The sequence below is a fragment of the Apis laboriosa genome, unplaced genomic scaffold, assembly GCF_014066325.1.
Source record: "Apis laboriosa isolate Shangri-la unplaced genomic scaffold, ASM1406632v1 scaffold289_cov146, whole genome shotgun sequence".
In the NCBI taxonomy this organism is placed as follows: Eukaryota; Metazoa; Arthropoda; class Insecta; order Hymenoptera; family Apidae; genus Apis; species Apis laboriosa.
The window spans coordinates 323,203-341,489 of record NW_025222686.1 but is presented as its reverse complement, the minus strand read 5'-3'; the positions used below and the strand labels follow the sequence as shown (position 1 = coordinate 341,489).

Sequence of the window (18,287 nt, the reverse complement as noted above, 5' to 3'; positions counted from 1 at the left end):
ATGACAGCAACACCACAACGAACGGAATCCTTCTGATCTGGGCATCGCGATGTTCTGCGTCTAATATACACCTCTCGGCAGGTGTTCGGTGCGCGCGTCCTTCTCTTTCAGAGGGAGGATCCCTTTCTTCGCCACCCCTTCAAGTTACTCAGAGAATCGCTGCGTTATCGCTGCCCCCCGGTCTCTTAGCTTCAAGTTACTCCTTCGGCACCATCAGTTACCCACCTAATTGCGAACAGGCAGAAATAGAGCCTGCAATCTTCTTCTTTGCAAATAACAAGTACCTTATGTCTTATTCGAGACATGTCTATATATCGAGAACTTTTTTTTCTTTTCATGCTTCCCTTCTTTTTTTCCTCTCTTTCTTTTGCATTTTTTTTATCGTCATTTCATTCTATTACTTCCTTCTTATTATCTTTCATCATCTATCTATCTCTTTTTTTCGATTTTCTCTCTATTTTCATTTAATTTATTTTCTTTTTTCCCTTTTTTTTCTTTAAATTATTTTTATTATTTCGATTTATGTTTTTAAGATTGAACATAGATGCGTGATGCAATGTTTCGAATTATATTTCGAAAATCGACAGTAGCAAAAAATATTGTGACAGCAGTGAAAGAATAAAGACAGTTCATCAACGATAATTTTAGGACGACACGTGGAATGACGAAGAAATTGCCTTAAGTACACGTGTCGTTGAATTTCGCTAAAACCGTGGGTGCCAAGGATGCAGAGAATATCTAATCACTGTAATGGACAATCATATGCTCTATATAAATAACTAAATATAATAGCAAACAAAAAGAAACTATTATGAGAAAATCTTTTTTAATCTGATCTACTTATAGAATTAATCATTTAATCATTTTATCGATTTTAAATTAATTAAATGATTAAATGATTTCTGTATTTCTTATTTTCTTATAAACAACAACGAGATTTTTTTTTATATTTTAAATATACCTTTAAATATTCTTTTTACTATTTCATTATATTTTTATTTTTTTTAATCTTGCAAAAAAAAAATTATAAAAAAAAAATAAACATTGAAAAAAAGATATTACCAATTCTATATTCTAATTTTATATATAGAAAAGTATTTTTATATTGAAAAAACAACATAGAAAGAATGAAAAATACAATGTTTTCATACAATTATTTTATAATTATTTTATAATATTAATTGCAACATATTGAATGCTTATTCATAGTTAATGTCTTATATTTTATAAATTTTATAAATTTTACAATTTTATTGATTTCTTTATAATTTTAAAATTTGAATATTTGAACATCGAAAAAATTAATCGATGATCATTTCGAATTTGTGATAGTTATTCATTAAGAAAGATCTTAATTATTTAAAAAATATTTATTTACTTATATATATATTTACTTTTGAAAAAAATATTAAAGTATCTTTTTGAAAAATGTACATTTGTAAACCAATTTTAATTTTTTATTGTTGGTCTTTTTGATAATCAAATATAAATTGTTTAATTGATAGAAAAAAATGAAAGAAATTTTGAAAATTCATGAAATGAAATAACTTTTTTGTCTTATTATTTTTTATTTTAATTTGTGTTATTAAGATTTCACTTATTAATACTATGACATATAATATACAAGTAATTAATGTATGATATAATAATCATTATTATATAGTTAAGCAGTATTAATAAGCTAATAAATAAAAAAAATAATAAATGAATTATATTTTGTAAATATATTACTTAATTATATTATTATTTTATAAATATATTATTTTTGAAAATTCTAAATCATCAAAATTAAAAATTAAAACGAATTTTAACATTGAAAAAAAGATATTACCAATTCTATGTTCTAATTTTATATATAGAAAAGTATTTTTATGTGCCTTATATAATTTTTCTTTTCACATAACAGAATTATTTTAAAATTTATAAATAAGTATTTTTTTATTCTCCCTTTTTATTTCATATGTAAATTTCGATATGGTATAATTTATCTTATGAAAAATGAATGATTTCTCCATTGATCTTTAAAAAATTTTTAAAAAAGGATGTTAAGATGTTATAAATTATGACTCCAAATGGAATATTAATATTCTAATAAATAAAGCGAATGAAAATTCATATGTGATATATATTAGATATTATTATAGTAATATAATAGTATAATAGTATAACTTTTATTTTTTTAAAATATATATTTTTTTATTTCTTTTTAAAATGTAATTGTGTTCTTCTGTTTTTTCAACAATTTAAAGATTTTATCTTTGCAAATCATCAAATTAATCCATTTAAAATCTAATTATCTAGATATCAGAAAAAAAAGAATCAAATTATACATAAATAGATATGGAAATTTTACAATTTTACAAAAAAATTTATCGTACAAAAAATCTAAGTAAATTTAATTTTAGACTATCAAATTTATCGATAAATCTATAAAAATAAGGTTTGAAAGTTATTTTATTTTCAAATTTAAATGAATTTTACATCAAAAATTTTAAATCAAATTTTTTCTATATATCTGGTATAACATATTATGTAAAACTTAGTATTTTATTTAGCACATTATTATAATATTTAATATATCGAAAATATAAAAATAAAAATAAATAAATATATAATATAAAAATAAAAATAAAATAAAAAAAAGAAAAATAAAAATAAAATCAAGAATAAAAAATAAAGTCAAATAAATTCGTTATTAATTAAATTTGAATTCATTAGATAAGTTGCTAATGAAGTGAAATGGAAAAACAAAACGGTATTAATGTCATTACTAGTGCAATTCATATTAACAGTTATACGTTCGGTTATATCAAGAATGGGGGCTTCTTTGTGATGTATCCACACCGTTGGAGATTATTCCGGTTGGTTAACGGTAATGAAAATAAGAATTAAGAATATAGGAAAAACATCGCTTAGAAGGCGACATTATGGCGCCAAACATTGTAAGGGACAGCAATACTGACCTTCTTTCATTGACGGAAAAATAACTAGGTCTAAATTGAGTCAATTGATTATTAAGGATTTGAATCGATGTTGGTCTCGAATAAATGTCATAATGTCATCCCTTTCGAACTCTTTTCTATTTTTATCTATCTTTTCATTTATCTTTTTCCTTTCTTTTCTTTGTCTTTCACTCTCTTTTCAATTGAATCTAATGTATTTCTATTATTAACAAATTAGACGAATAAATATCAGTTATATAATATTAAAAAATTTGATTAATTGACGCATAATTTATAAAAATATATATTTTATTTATTAAACATTATTTTATTTATTGAATAATTATAAACTATGATATTATATGATTTTTTTTATAGGAAAATAAATACATTCTTTCTATAGAATTTTATTTTCTTTGAAATATCAAATGAATTATTAGTAATTGAATATTAAAAACATCGATGTCCAAATTATAATATACTACAATATAATATAATAATGAATCTATAATTCTTTTTTTAATTTTAAAATATAATAATAATTTTAAAATTTTATCGTTTATTTTTGTAATTGAATAGTTCGATATTTACCGATAATATATTATATATGATGATTTCTTTAAATTAAACATAATTGAATAACTCTCTATAAACTCTTCATACATGTATATTTTTGAATTTTATTAACTGAATTAAAAAAATTGAATAATAATGATATAAGAAAAATATAACGAGTTTTTGTACTTTTCTTTTCTCAGATATATGATAATGATAAAGGAAATAAAATATGATATATTATAAAAAATAAATTTTTTATTTATTTGATAGAATAACAATAATTTAATATATTTTATAAATATTTTTTAAAATTATTATTTAATTTAAATTGTTTGATATAACAAGCATATTATTATACTTATTCATTTTTTTTAATGTAATTATTTTTGTGAAAATAAATTTAATACATGATTTTTATATTTTAATGATATATTTTATATTCTAAAGACTAAATATTAAAATATAAAAAAAATAAACAATTAATATTTATAAATTCTATTTATTAATAGAAATTTTAAAGAAAAAAAGAAAAAATATATAAAATATAATATATATGATTTATTTTATATCAGAAGATATAAAAGATAAAAAAATTCATTACAAATCAATTAAATTATTTCATTAATCAAATGATAATTTGATAATTTGTTTAAATATAAAGAATAATATAAACAAATACATAATTTTAATACAATTTTTTTGAATCTTTTTTTAAAAATCTTTCAATATATATTATAATTAAATATCTCATCCAAATAAAGATTTTAAGAAACCTGTTCTATCTGTTATTAATTCGATTTCTTTTCTGCTTCTAATTTCAGCATCTGTGTCTCTCTGTTTTATTATAGGTGGTATGAAAGAACTATTTCCATTTTGTTGCACTTGATGTAATTTTCTACTTCTATCAACATTGTGTGAGTAAAAGTTTGCTTCTCGCTTTGCCTGTGCAATTTCAGTTTGTAATCTTTGTTTACGTACTGCTTGTTCATATGCTAAACGTTCACTCAAATGAATCCATTTAAATCTAATAAAAATGATATGTATATATTAATACAAATGCATTTTTTATGCAATGTAAACTGTAATTACAATTTAAAAATAAATTATTATTTATTTATACCTTGGGAGATATTTTATATTCCACATAACATCATAAAATTTGCTCCTTTTTCTAGTTGAGATTTGTGTATTATTCAATGTAGATGCAATATATTTTGCTATTTTCTTACTTTCAAATTCAACCCATCCTTCAGTAAAAAACTTTGTATAAATTTTTTTTCGTTTTTTTGTTTTACCATCTTGTTCCAATCCTGCATAAAAAAGATACTTATACATATTTAAATATTAATCAATGGAAAATATCACGATTATTATCAAATGAATGAATGTATGTATTCTTTTAAAAAAAATATGTTTTAAAAAAATATGAAATAGAGGTTATGTTTATGTGGAATAAAACTTTTTATATATATTTCACATATCACATATAAAAATTAACCATTTTCTGCTAATTGAAAATAGATTCTTCCAACTTCTCCATATATCGAAAATAATTCACGAATTTTCGAAATATTCATATATTTAGGTATATTAGATAAATATACAATTCCTCGTTTTCGTTTTTTTATTTTCGATCCATCAAGTTTTATAATTTTTGTACATTTAATATTTTCCATTTTCGATATTTTATATATAACTATATATTCATTTCCATCTTCTTCGTTCTTATTTGTAATAAAGTTATTTATTTTAATCGAACAAACTCTTTTTATATACTCCCTCTTACGGAAAAACTTTAACTGTATGATACGAAATGTTAAAATGTATATACAATGTTGATTATTATTATTGTATTTTATTTTACTTTTTTCTTTTATTTTTAAATTTTATTTTTCCATTTTATCATATTTATAAATATTATATTATAATATTCAATCCATTTTATATAATATATAAAATAATATATAAAAATTTATTTTGTATTATTTATTTAATTCATATGTAGAAATAAATCTAGAAATAAATAAGAAATATTATTTCGAATCTGTTATTTATTTTCACATATACACTAATTATATTAAAATCAATATAAAAAATTTATTAAGATTTATCAAAAAAGTAAAAAAAAAATTTATAGAAATATATAATATAATTTATAACTTCATAACTTCAAATTTATTTATATCATTTAAAAATATAATATATTAAATATGTCATATTTCATTGAAAATTTAAATGAAAATGTTATTCAAAGACAACATTTAATAACATAGAAACTATTTTAAAATATTACAAATATTTAATTGAGATTCGTAAAAATTAAATATTATCAGTTACAATTCAAGAAGGTGTTTTTAACGCGCTATAGCGCTACTGCTTTACTCTTCTCGTTGTTGCGCAACGAGAAGTGCGCAGCGTCTCAGTGTGTGCAGAAAGGTAGAAGTGCGTTCGTAACATCATGTATCGTTGAAAAAAGTCTTATTTTTTCGCTAATTACGTTATTTTTGCGAAAGTTACATAAAAAAAGTCTCATACGAAGAGCTTTATTGTGAAATAACTTAATAACAACGAAACAACGACGGATGACCGAAAACTTTTGGGAAACGTTACTTGGCTAACTCAAACAAAATGGCGACTATCCTTTTCTTGGCGGTACTGTTTACTTGACCATGAACATTATGTTTCTTTCAAAGTGTGACATTAAAGATGTTGTATATTTAATTTCTTTATTATTAATTAATATCAATTTAATTTGATATTCTTTAAAAAAACGTGTAATATTTATCATTTTTAAAATTTTTATAATTGTGTATCATAAAGCGTAGAATAGATAATAACGTGACAAACGTGAACGACACGATACTGTGTATCGCAATTTTTAATTATTTGTTATTTTACTTTTTCTTAATTTTTCGTGATTTCTTTGATATATATCTTAAAAAATTTGTTATATTCAACTTATTTTGATGTTACCCGGCTTATACTGCACATCCAAATTTAATTTCCATCTAACCAGGAACGCGGCTGATTAATCGGAATTCTTGTTTATTCCTTCTGATATTCTCGATGCTTGTTCGAATGTTACTTCTCCCTTTAAAGGGCATATATAATCTTTCTTTCTTCTGGATACGATTCATTTGTGAGACAATTGTGACACTGTTTTTGACAAGATAACTTCATTGAAAGCAAATAGTGCAACATTTCTATTATTTAAAGAAAAATGTCTAGCTCATTTATTATTGAACCACAAGAGAGTGGATTAGAAAAGAAAGATGATACATTGATTATCATTGTTAATGATGATGGTACAATATCTGTTGATCAAGAAACTTTGCAGAGTTTAATCAGTAAGTTTATATTATAAACTCATTTGGGATTATGGTTTTAGATATTAATTATTCATGTTATCTTTTAGTGAATCAATCCAATGCAAATGTTAGTGTTGTTAGAGTAGGACAAGCAGAAACAGATACAGAAAATGGAGATATCACATTAACTGTTGATCCTCCAATGTTTACATCTACTGCAATAAATTCTGGTACATCTACTGATACAAATAGTTTGGTTGACCCTTTCATGGAAATGGATCCAGAACAATTGGAACGATTAGAGACAGCTTTGCAAAGTGAAGAGGCAAAACAAATTCTAGGAGAAAATGTTACAGCAATGCTTGGTATTATTAGTTTTATTTTATTTTATTTTAATTCTTTGCACTTGAAAACTCTGCTATGAAACTCTTAGGTATAAAAATTATAAATTGAATTAATTGAATTATAATGAATTATAATTGAATTAAATGCAAATTGAATTATTTTCATTTCATCATATATGTAATAATTGATTCAAATAATTAAATAATAATTAATTTGATAATTGATAATAATTTTTAAATAATTTAATTTTTAATTGATTAATTTTTTAATCATATTTTTCAGATATGTTAACAGTGGAAGAACAACAAAACTCCATAAGATATAGTGTTAAATTAGATCATTGTTATACAAGTAGATTATCTCCTTCTGATCCAAAGCCAAGAGATCCATTGCCTGTTATTGATTCACCTACTTCTGATGATGGTTTACAATATGGGCGTCAACATTCACCTGCTCCTGGAACATCCAAAATGTCATCGCCTATTGGCGATACTGAGAATACAGTCACAATAAAATCAAAAGCTATTGTAAAAACTGTAAGTCTAATATGACTAAATTTTTATAATTTAGCAGTAAAAATTGAATGCATTCATCATTGTATTATTTATTCCAGGGTAAACCAGTTGGTAGACCACGAAAAAATTTTCCTGCAACATCTACTTCTCTTTCTAATAATTCAAAATCAATCAATATAACAAGCACGCCTAAATCTGTTGGACATCCAATTTCAAGAAATTTAACAGGTGTAATGCAACAAGGAATTGGAAAAAGTAATCATACCATAGCATTAAATTTACTAATTTATATAAAATTAACATTATGATACTTTTTCAACTAGATCAAGGAAAATCTAATAATGAGGATGATGAAGAGTTAATGTCATCAACTGAATCATCAGATTCAGAACCACCATCTGATAATGATTCAGATTTTGGTCCAAGAGGTCCTAGAAGAGGTGGTGTAAGAGCTAGAGGTGGTAGAAAAGGACTTACTACTAGAGGAGGAAGTATGGTAGCTACACGTAGAAGAGGTCCTAATAAACAAATGGATATGGAACAAGTTCGTCGGTTAGATATGGAAATGGCTGCTGCTGTGAATGCTATGAAGAGTCCTGAGAAAGATGAAAAGTCAGGTATAAGAAGTAATTATTTTTTTTATTTATTTTTTCATTTTTATTAATATAAAATGTATTCATGATAAATTGAAAACAATTTTATTTTTTCTTTTCCTAGGAGGATTTGGTCTCATTAGAGGTAAAAGACAGCTTAAAAGTACTATTGCCCGGAAAAAAGAGGAATCGCAACATGTTGAATCATCTTCAATAATGAATGAAGATATTTCAGTTAATTTTGACAAACCATTGCAAACGACGAATCAAGTTAAAGCGAATTTGATTAATGCTAATATGATTAAAGGTGATATGATTCTTACAAAACCTGGACAAGGAAGAACTAATCAAAAAGTTACTTTTGTACAAAAGCAAATGCTTATGAAGCCAAATGATCTTAAAAGTATTGACATAAAGAAACAGATGATTCTCCCCAAAGGAAAATATTTGAATCAAACTGGAACGAAATTTTTTGCAACCAAAGATGGTAAACTAGTTCAAATACCTGTCACTGCTAAAAATATAACATCAAATGTATCAGTTACTCAAATGAAAGGAACAATACCGCAAGTATCGTCAGCACAACAATCTACAATGATACAGAATCAAACATCAAATATGCAACATCAGCAATCAGCAAAAATAACATCGCCTAGTACTATTTCAAAAATAAAATCTTGTGACTTGAAGAAAGAGAAAAAGAAACTTGATGGTTCAGAAATTGTTATGAAAACAGAAATAGATTCTGGTAAAGCATCAGAGAACAAGATTTTTGATGGTTAATAATTTTTTTTTTATAATATTTTATTATATATAATTACTTTATGTATGATATTATAAATATATAAAAAATATCGATTTATTTTTAGGCACGAAAAAACATCCAAAAAAAGAAAATCGCAAATCGCCAGCATATATGGTAGACAATCTAGGTCCTGCATTGTTTTCTACTCCAGATATTATTCGTCGTGTTGGTTCGAATAATGATTCGAAAATTCAAGAAAATGTAGTAACATCATTGATTTCTACGACATCATCTACAGTTGTTGTTTCTTCTGGAAGTGGAAATTCTCTTACACATGTAACACATTTATCATCAACACCTTCGCCATCAACATCGTCTATAGCATCAAATCGTGCCGGTTTGTATACATACATATTTATGCATACTTTAAAAAATTTGTATACGTTAAAATTATCATTTAAAATTTATAATCAAAGGTACTGTTTCTACGTCTTCCGATCGAGTTATAAATTCTGAAACTTCAATTGCTATAGAAAAACGAGAAAATGGTGATTGTTTGGTACAAAATCACGAATTGGAATCTAAATCAAGTATAAAATCTAATGTCTCGGAAGAATTACAGCCAAACTTGGATTCGGGTAATTACTTCTAAAGATATTGGAAATTATTGAATTTCTTATACTTATTGAAATATATATTGAATTCATTTTTAGGTGGTATAGAAGGTGAAGAACATTTACTAGCTACATTAGAAATGGAAGCTAGTAAACATGAAGAAGAATTACTAGCTGAAGCATTATTATTACAAGAAGAACTTGGAGTCGACTTAGCTGAACATGTATTAAAATTTTTATTTTTATTAATATCAATATATTATTTATTTATTATTTTAAAGAGTATAGAATTAAAAATTTATATCATATTTATTTTCTTTTCATTTTTAACTTTTTTTTTTTAATTCTCTAATTTTGTAGACTACACTTGTTGAACAAGGAGGGAGTGTTGTGCCTGAATCCTTAACGTCAAATAGTATGCTTATTCCTTCTTTGATTACACCTGAACAAGAAGGTGCTAAGTCATTAGATGCTTCTACGGCAATAATTGTAACATCAACTATATCGAGCACAACAGTAGCTGGAATAACAACTAGTGCAAATACAAACATATCTAAAGAAATAGGAAAAAAGTCCACAAAAGATGATAAAGAACCCATTCAAATTATTCGTGGTGGTCGAGTAATTACATTACCTCCTATAGAAGCACCAGCTACTAGGAGCAGACGATTACAAGTTAAAACAGAACCTATTCAAAAATCACTTGAACCTGTTAAACGAACAGAAAAACTTGGGTATGTAAATACAAAATTAAATATAAAAATGTAAATTAAATACAAAAAATTATTATAATTTTTAAATTACAATATTTCAATATTTATTAATAATTACAGTGTGCAACAAAGGATTTCGCAATCCGTCAAACATGAAATTCGTACAAATATAGATCAAGATGAAAAAAATCGAAATGAAATTCGAGATGAAGAAAATGACTTGGAAGAAGAAGCTGAAGAAGAAGAAGATGAAGAGGAAGAAGATTTGGAAGAAAAAGATCCAAAACAAATTGGGGAAGAAGATGAAGAAGAAGAGGAAGAAGAAGAAGAAGATAATTCGGATTCAGAAGATGATCCCGATAGACTTTGGTGTATATGCAAGCGACCGCATAATAATCGTTTTATGATTTGTTGCGATGTATGTGAAGATTGGTTTCACGGAAAGTGCGTACATGTTAGCAAAGCAATGGGTAAGAAAAAAAAAAAATAAATGTTATATTTTTTCGTGTAAATAATATAAAATTTATATATGTTATATATGTTTGTTATGTTATATTTCTTCTTTTTTTGATTTTTTTTCTTGCTTAGGACAACAAATGGAGGAAAAAGGAATAGAATGGGTTTGTCCAAATTGTGCTAAAAAAAAGGAGGAAGAAATAAAAACAAAACTGAATACTCAAAATGTTTTAGGAAAGCAACGGATTCAATCTGATAGTGTATTTGATAATCCAAAAAGTCTTACTTCTGTTAATCAGACTTCATTTAGTGAAGAAATATCACCTTTGATACATTCTAATTGTGATTATGGTAGTGTTCAATATTCTAGTGGTATGCAATGTGTTGTTTGTAAAAAAGAAGCAAGAAATTCCAGCATTTATTGTTCTGATGCATGTATACTTGCACATGCTCAAGAAACATTGACCAAAGATAAACCAATACCAGGATCAACCATCAGCCCGAAAGGAACAAGATTATCACCTTTCGATTCTGCCTCAAAGCCAAAATCTGATACACGAGTTATTGTCTTTGAAAGAAAATCTGGAACAGTACTAACTGGTAAGTTAATTCTGTTTATTTTTAGATTTTAATTAGATCTTTATTTAAAAAAAAATATATTTTTATTTGTTATTATTATTATTATTATTATTATTATTTATTATTTTTTTATTATTATTTTTTAAGGTTCAGATGCTCCAACAAGATCAAATTTACGTTTATGGTTAAAGGAACATCCTACATTTGAAGTAGTTGGGACAAATAATCTTGGTACTTTACAAATAGGAAAAACGATCACAACTATTCAAAATACGCAAATATCCGCTAAAACAGTAAGTATAAAAATTTTTTTTATTTTTTATCTCTTTTTTTTATGTTTAATAAAATGTATTTTAAGGGAAAGTCTACATTATTATCACCTGGAAAAGGACAGAATCTTCCAAAACTGACGTATACAAAAGTACAAGGATCTAAACAAATGATTTTAACTACAGGAGCTAAAAAAATTACAGTTATCTCCGGTGGACAACAACAGCCGCAAGTACAACAACAAATTCAACCAACAAGTACAAAATCAATACAAATTAAACAAACGTTATTACCAGCATCAAATAAAAGCTCTTTGTTATTGAAAACTACAACGACAAAATTGATTACTCAACCACAATCTAAACAAGTAAATGCTGTATCACCAAAGCACATACCAAATGTAAAGAAACAGGAATCAAAACAGGCAATTTTACAATCAAAACAACAAATCAAGCCTAGTCCGCCAAAGAAACCTGAAACCGAACCTATAAGATTAAATATACGAAAAACTTTGACAGAATTGTTGTCTAGCCGCATAAAAGAAACTGAAGATTTAAAACTTACTGATGAAGAAATAGCAGATTTAGCTTACAATATTGAACTAGAGTTATATAAATATTTCAAAGATACAGGAGCAAAATATAAAGCTAAATACAGAAGTCTCGTATTTAATATAAAAGATACAAAGAATTTGACATTGTTTAGAAAAATTGCTGATAGATCATTAACGCCAGATGCAGTTGTAAGATTAAGTCCTGATGAAATGGCAAGCCAAGAATTAGCCGAATGGCGGGAAAAAGAAACAAAGCATCAGTTAGAAATGATTAAAAAGAATGAGTTAGATCTAATGGCTCAAGCTAAATCTATTGTTGTTAAAACACATAAAGGTGAACAAATAATTGAAAATGATGGTAGTATTGACCACGTTGATCCAAAAACTCCTGTGCAAGATATTGTAACTGCACTAAACAATGCTGACAGTATAACTTCAACTGTGGATGATACGGAAAAAGATCTAGAAAGATCAAATGATGAAGAAAAATTAAAAGTTAAAGAAGATATGAAAAGATTAAGGAGCTTTGATGATAAGAGAAAAAAAGATAAGGAAAAAGATAAAGGCAGAGAGAAAGAAAAGGAAAGAGATAAGGAAAAGGAAAAGGGAAGAGAAAAAGAGAGTAATCGTTCGAAAGCTACGAATGATAGACGTGGTAGAAGTATCAGTAGAAGTAGACATAAACATAGTAGAGATGACAGAGAACGCAGTAAAACTAGAGAAAAGAGTAGAGAAAGAAAATCTCGAGATAAAGAAAGTAAACGTGAGCGAGAAAAAGATCGCGATAAAGAAAAAGAACGGGATAGAGATAGAGATCGTGAACGGTCCAGAACTAGAGATCGAGAAAAATCAAAACTTCGTTCGGAAAGAAATAATAGAGAAAAAACTAAACAAAAGGAAAAAGATAGGGAGAGAGAAAAAGAAAAAGAACGACATAGAAGCAATGAAAACAGTTCAAGAAATCGTAATAGTAGTTTCATTCATTGTGATTTGAAAGATGTTGATAAAAAGGATGACGAAAGGAAGAGAGACATGGAAAAGAAAGAAGAATTATCAGGATTAACAGGAACATCATCTGAAAAATCAATTGAAGATCGGCTTTGGCGGCATATTGAAGACGAAGCAACGACGAACACTATTGATGGAAATGATTCTGATCTATCGGACAGAGAACCATCTTCAACAGTTACGATTAAAACACCGGATATAAATGACGAAATTGATAGAGAAAGAGAACAAGAATCAACTATCATTGAAAATGAAACTCCAAAAGGAGGATGGCAAACAGTTTGGAGAGGTTTTGTTAATATGGTGGATGTAGCAAAGTTCTTTATTACCGCGCAAGAAGTCAGTGGTCATGCAAAAGATTTGATGGATGACTTGCCAGATACAGTTGATGTTGTTGGTAGAATAAGTCATGAAACTGTGTGGGATTATATTTCAAAAATGAAAAAGACTGGCTCGAAAGAAATTCTAGTAATTCGACTTACTGCAGCGAATGATGAAGAAAAAATTCCATACATAACTCTGTATAGTTATTTAAATAGTAGAAGTCGACTTGGAGTAGTTGGAAATGTTTCTAAGAATATAAAAGATTTTTATATAATGCCATTTTCAAGTCAGAGTACAATACCTCAGGTTCTATTACCTTTAAATGGTCCTGGCTTCGAAGAACATAGACCGCATCTTCTTTTAGGAATCATCGTTCGTAATAAAAGAAAACGTCTTGCCGGTATAACTTCGAGTGTTCCAATAAAATTATCGAAAAAAGATACCGATCGAAGCTATACGCCACCATTAATAAGTGCTTCAAAAGATAAACCTAATAGCACCAATACAACAATGATTGCAGCTTCTGTTGCTTCTACGGTAACACCAACGATTCCAGCATCTTCATCTCCTTCGGCAACCGGAACAAGTATATATCACAAAACAATTGGAAGTGTCAATACGACAGAATCCGCAAAAGAAAAACAACATTCTGTTACACAAACAACTCTTGACAATTTAAATAGAGCACACATAGGAATGTCGAGAAGTACGTTACTCGATACTGCAACAATATGTAAAATAGTTCCCGAATTATCTTCAAAGATTGATCTTACTTCTTCGCCTGGTAAAGTACCTCTTGAGGATGACGGTGATGAACCATATAGTCCTGGTCAGATGGACGAAGAAGAAGTTGATCTTGATATACGAACTTCTTCAACATCAGCATCAACAGCTACAGTACCTTCGATATCTGGTTCAATGGGTATTGATACTCCACTTGATAATAGCATAATTTCTTCTAGTAAAAATTCTACCGAGCTTCAACGAAAAATGGAAGAACTAAATAGACAAATCGAAGAGCAGAAACAACAAATACAGAATATTAGTTCATCATTTCTTGGTGAATCAACATCTACTTTGCCGGTGAGAATTTTAACAAGATTTATTTTTTATGAAATCAAATGTTATTGTTTTTCCTTTTATCCTATTGTAAATAAAATTGATTTCGATCTATTCGTGGTATCCTCTTCCTATCCTCGAGCTGTTCAGTTTGTTACTTTTTACGAAAATATTTTAATGAAATTATTTTTATGTTTGATACATATATACATTTTTTTTCTTTTTTTTTATTTATTAATACAAATTTATATATATCTAAAAATATTATATAAAAATATTATATAATAAATATTATATAATATTATTAAATATTATTATATAATATTATTAAATATTATATAATAATACATATATTACATATATATATATATATATATATATATTTTCTTTTCAATTTAATACTATCAATATATTTGATTGAAAATGCATGTTTTTTTAATTATAAATACAATAATAATTATAAATTACAATCTGTATCAGTATATTATTATTATTAATTTATTATTATTATTATTATTAATTTAATATATTATAGGATTGATATTATTTTATAAAAAAAAATATTAACGTATATAATATGAAATAAGTAAAAGTTATTTTGAGTTTCAATTTATTTTTTGATTTTTATTTCAATTTTTTTTCCTTTTTCTTTCAATTAATATTACTAAATCAATTACAAAATATATAATCAATTCAATTAATATTATTAAGTTAAAAACAAGGAAATGAAGAAAAAATTCTAGAAAAAAATTATATTTGATTATAAATAATTGAATGTTATATACATATTACAATGTTATGGATACATACATTTATTTACAAAAAGAAAAATTTAAAAATTCTATTGATTTTTGATATTATTTTTATTAATTTCAGGGTTTAGGGCTGGACCCACCGGCTAGTGATGAGTGTGAAGAAGCTTATAGTCCGTCAGATACAAGATCGTTTACACCACCACCACCGCCCGGTATTTCAAAATTTACTCAACCGATTCTTGACAAAGTTTCAACCATAACAATACCACCAAATTTGCAAGAAATCTTAGCAAATGTTAAACGACAAGAAAGTTCAAAAATAGATCCATATTTACCATCTAAACCCAGTGCCACATTCTTAACTACTGCAAATTCTTCAATATACCAAAATTCAGAAAAATATTCTTCACCGCCTTCTATGAAACTTTCAGTTGGAGGATCAAATAAATCTAATGCTGATAAATCTTCACTTGAACCAGTCTCATCTAGTCATCGAGAATCAATTTCAAAGGAAAAAGAAAGTAAAAGCACTTTAAGTTCCTTAAGTGATTTGGATTTAATCAGAAAAGCAGAAGAAGAATTAGCGGCCGTTGCAGCTGCATCAGCTGTGGTAACATCAGGAACAATGATGACTGAAAATTCTGTTTCGACGACTTTATCTACAACACCAACTGTTCCAACGATTATTTCTTCTCCATCGTTAATGTCATCTGTAAATCTTTCAAATTCGACAACAGATTCTCCCACTCACGAAGGAACTTCTTATAAAAATCCCTTTCCAGAAACTTTTAAACGAAATATAGCTCCTGAACAACCGAAACCTCCAGGTCTCGAAGATGAGGATTTTCCTCCGTTTCCGTCTACACCACCAAGTGTGGAAAACAATGTATCTAAAACAATATCTTCTCGTTCAAAGTTCGTTCCAAAAAGTGGAATTGTGTTAAGCGTTAAAAGAAAAGTTAATGATGATAGTATTGCTTCTTGTACTCCAAACAAGACACAAAGGGTAAAATCAAGATGGGGTCAAGGTCCTTCCGAATCGCTTGATTAGCTGTATTTATAAAAAAGAAAGTTTTTTGCAATGAAAAAAGATTGAGAGTATCACATGGCTTAAAAATCTAATTATTTTTCGCGATATCACTGGAAAAAATGCAACCAAATTGATATAAAAATACGTCATTGCTTTTTTTTATAAGATATAACGATTGGCAATTAACATGGAGAGAGAACAAATTATTGGAAATGTTTTCGTACTAGATAGATAAACTTGATATTTTGTGTTTTGTTATTTGATACGTAAAAATGGATCTGTTTCATGTCGATGTTTGCTCTTATGAATTGTATGTGTGTGCATATGTGTATAAGTGTGTTGCTTGTGTATATGCGTGCGTATAGTATTAAATAAGAAAGAAAAAAATTAAAGAAAATCAAATATCTTTTGTCGAAAATATTTCGGCACGTAAGATTACTTGTAAATACTAAGGCGATGAAAATGAACGCTCGTATCGCTCATTAAGCTCTTCGCTATATGTATATAGTCTTATTGAAAATGCTGTAATATATTGTTTAAATTTACTCGAAAGATTATGTAAAACGGTGCATACATTTCGCGTGCGCTGTCAGTGTATATATATAAGTTAGTTATAAGGATCTACGACCGACCAATATCTTTATTTCAATCAGCACATTTGTATATTTATTTGTGCGGTTGTGATTCATACATCATGCATCTTTCTAACAATTCATAAATATGTATAACATAATATTTTTAGGTTTGTAACGCTTCATTCGGAAAATTAAACATTCATATAACGGTGTAATCGTAGATTCTTTGACGCGCAAATCGTTGTCGCTTAAGATATCATAAAATTCACTATAATAACATGTTTATTTTTCCACTTTGAGATCGATGAAAAGACTAACCAAAAAAACGACGATCTCATCTGTTCTCTTTTTAATATTTGCTTAAGTTTATATGTACGCATTAATCTCTCTGCGTCACATAGTTAACGCATTGATAAACTAGTACTATTATTATTACTATTATTTTTACATTATTCTCTCTATTAAATTTTGTTTATTACCTTTGTTTCATTTTCTTTTCACCGATGCTATTGAGATATAACCATTTTTTATATGTTGCAAGTAATACGAAATCTTATTCAATGATTGAAGATCTGTTATATATTATAATGATGATTATACAAATATGATTATTATATTGCTAAAAATATGCAATTCAAATGAAAACTTATATTGATCAATACACACTTGTACGAACTATGTATGTATCAAAATTCGAAGAAACAAATATCAAAGGGGAATTTTTTTCTCGTGCAATTTTTTCTATTCTTAGATAAAATCTTAATCATTGCACGAATATAACTCTTTTTATAAACAAAATCCTGTGTACCTTTATCTATATTCGTTTTATACAAATCAATTAGCGTTAAACTTAAGTTTTGTACACATTTTTGAATAATGTGACACAATAACAATTCACTATATAATCGCATTACTATCGCTTTCGTAGCATTATTTTTATAATTATTAATGCCATTTTTATTGCTAGAATAATAGTAAGTGAACTTAATTATTATCATTAATTACAGTTATTATCATCATCATCTGTTGTTCATTATAATCATCCAATAATCATAGTTATCATTATAATTACTCAATATTATAAAAATAATATCGAAGATTGACATAATTAATTTTGATTGTAAAAGTATTATATACAAATTTTTTATTTTTTAAATGAAAAAATCGAATATTTTAAATCATTATATGTTTGATTACTGTGAATTTGAAAATAGTATAATTCATTTTGGATTAAATGTTAATGATAATTCATATTGTATTTAAAAGTAAAATTAAAATTTTTTATTTTTTTAGTTCTAAAATTTTCAAACGATTTCATAACGGTTATCGTATTAATTTTTCGATT

General features: G+C 26.3%; 2 protein-coding genes across 4 annotated transcripts; one reads left to right on the top strand and one right to left on the bottom strand.

Moving 5' to 3' along the window:
- Positions 1 to 4,227: 4,227 nt before the first annotated feature.
- On the bottom strand, positions 4,228 to 5,191 carry LOC122714161 (activator of basal transcription 1-like). The gene is made up of 3 exons (XM_043935249.1): positions 4,999 to 5,191; positions 4,621 to 4,810; positions 4,228 to 4,524 (listed from the first exon to the last, which is right to left on the bottom strand). The coding sequence occupies exons 1-3, from the start codon at positions 5,174 to 5,176 to the stop codon at positions 4,248 to 4,250; spliced, it is 645 nt and encodes a 214-aa protein (XP_043791184.1). The 5' UTR covers positions 5,177 to 5,191; the 3' UTR covers positions 4,228 to 4,247.
- A 676-nt stretch (positions 5,192 to 5,867) lies between these two features.
- On the top strand, positions 5,868 to 17,420 carry LOC122714143. Of its 3 annotated transcripts, none has more exons than XM_043935213.1 (15): positions 5,868 to 6,847; positions 6,916 to 7,173; positions 7,436 to 7,689; positions 7,767 to 7,923; positions 7,992 to 8,285; positions 8,386 to 9,039; positions 9,131 to 9,403; positions 9,483 to 9,644; positions 9,720 to 9,844; positions 9,981 to 10,354; positions 10,454 to 10,803; positions 10,922 to 11,389; positions 11,516 to 11,661; positions 11,727 to 14,606; positions 15,459 to 17,420. In XM_043935213.1, exons 1-15 carry the CDS (start codon positions 6,721 to 6,723, stop codon positions 16,386 to 16,388), a joined length of 7,452 nt encoding a protein of 2,483 aa, XP_043791148.1. In that variant the 5' UTR covers positions 5,868 to 6,720; the 3' UTR covers positions 16,389 to 17,420. The 3 variants fall into 3 exon arrangements, with proteins under 3 accessions (XP_043791148.1, XP_043791149.1, XP_043791146.1); XM_043935214.1 differs by having other exon boundaries at positions 7,992 to 8,294; positions 8,386 to 9,009; XM_043935211.1 differs by having other exon boundaries at positions 7,992 to 8,294.
- Positions 17,421 to 18,287: the final 867 nt, after the last annotated feature.

Coding starts and splice junctions, on each gene's coding strand:
- LOC122714161 (XM_043935249.1), bottom strand. CDS start 5,176: ATGGAAAATATTAAATGTACAAAAATTATAAAACTTGATGGATCGAAA. Junction 4,811..4,998: donor TTTTCAATTAGCAGAAAATG/GTTAATTTTTAT, acceptor TTTTTTATGCAG/GATTGGAACAAGATGGTAAA. Junction 4,525..4,620: donor AATATAAAATATCTCCCAAG/GTATAAATAAAT, acceptor CATTTTTATTAG/ATTTAAATGGATTCATTTGA.
- LOC122714143 (XM_043935211.1), top strand. CDS start 6,721: ATGTCTAGCTCATTTATTATTGAACCACAAGAGAGTGGATTAGAAAAG. Junction 11,662..11,726: donor CGCAAATATCCGCTAAAACA/GTAAGTATAAAA, acceptor ATGTATTTTAAG/GGAAAGTCTACATTATTATC. Junction 14,607..15,458: donor AATCAACATCTACTTTGCCG/GTGAGAATTTTA, acceptor TATTAATTTCAG/GGTTTAGGGCTGGACCCACC.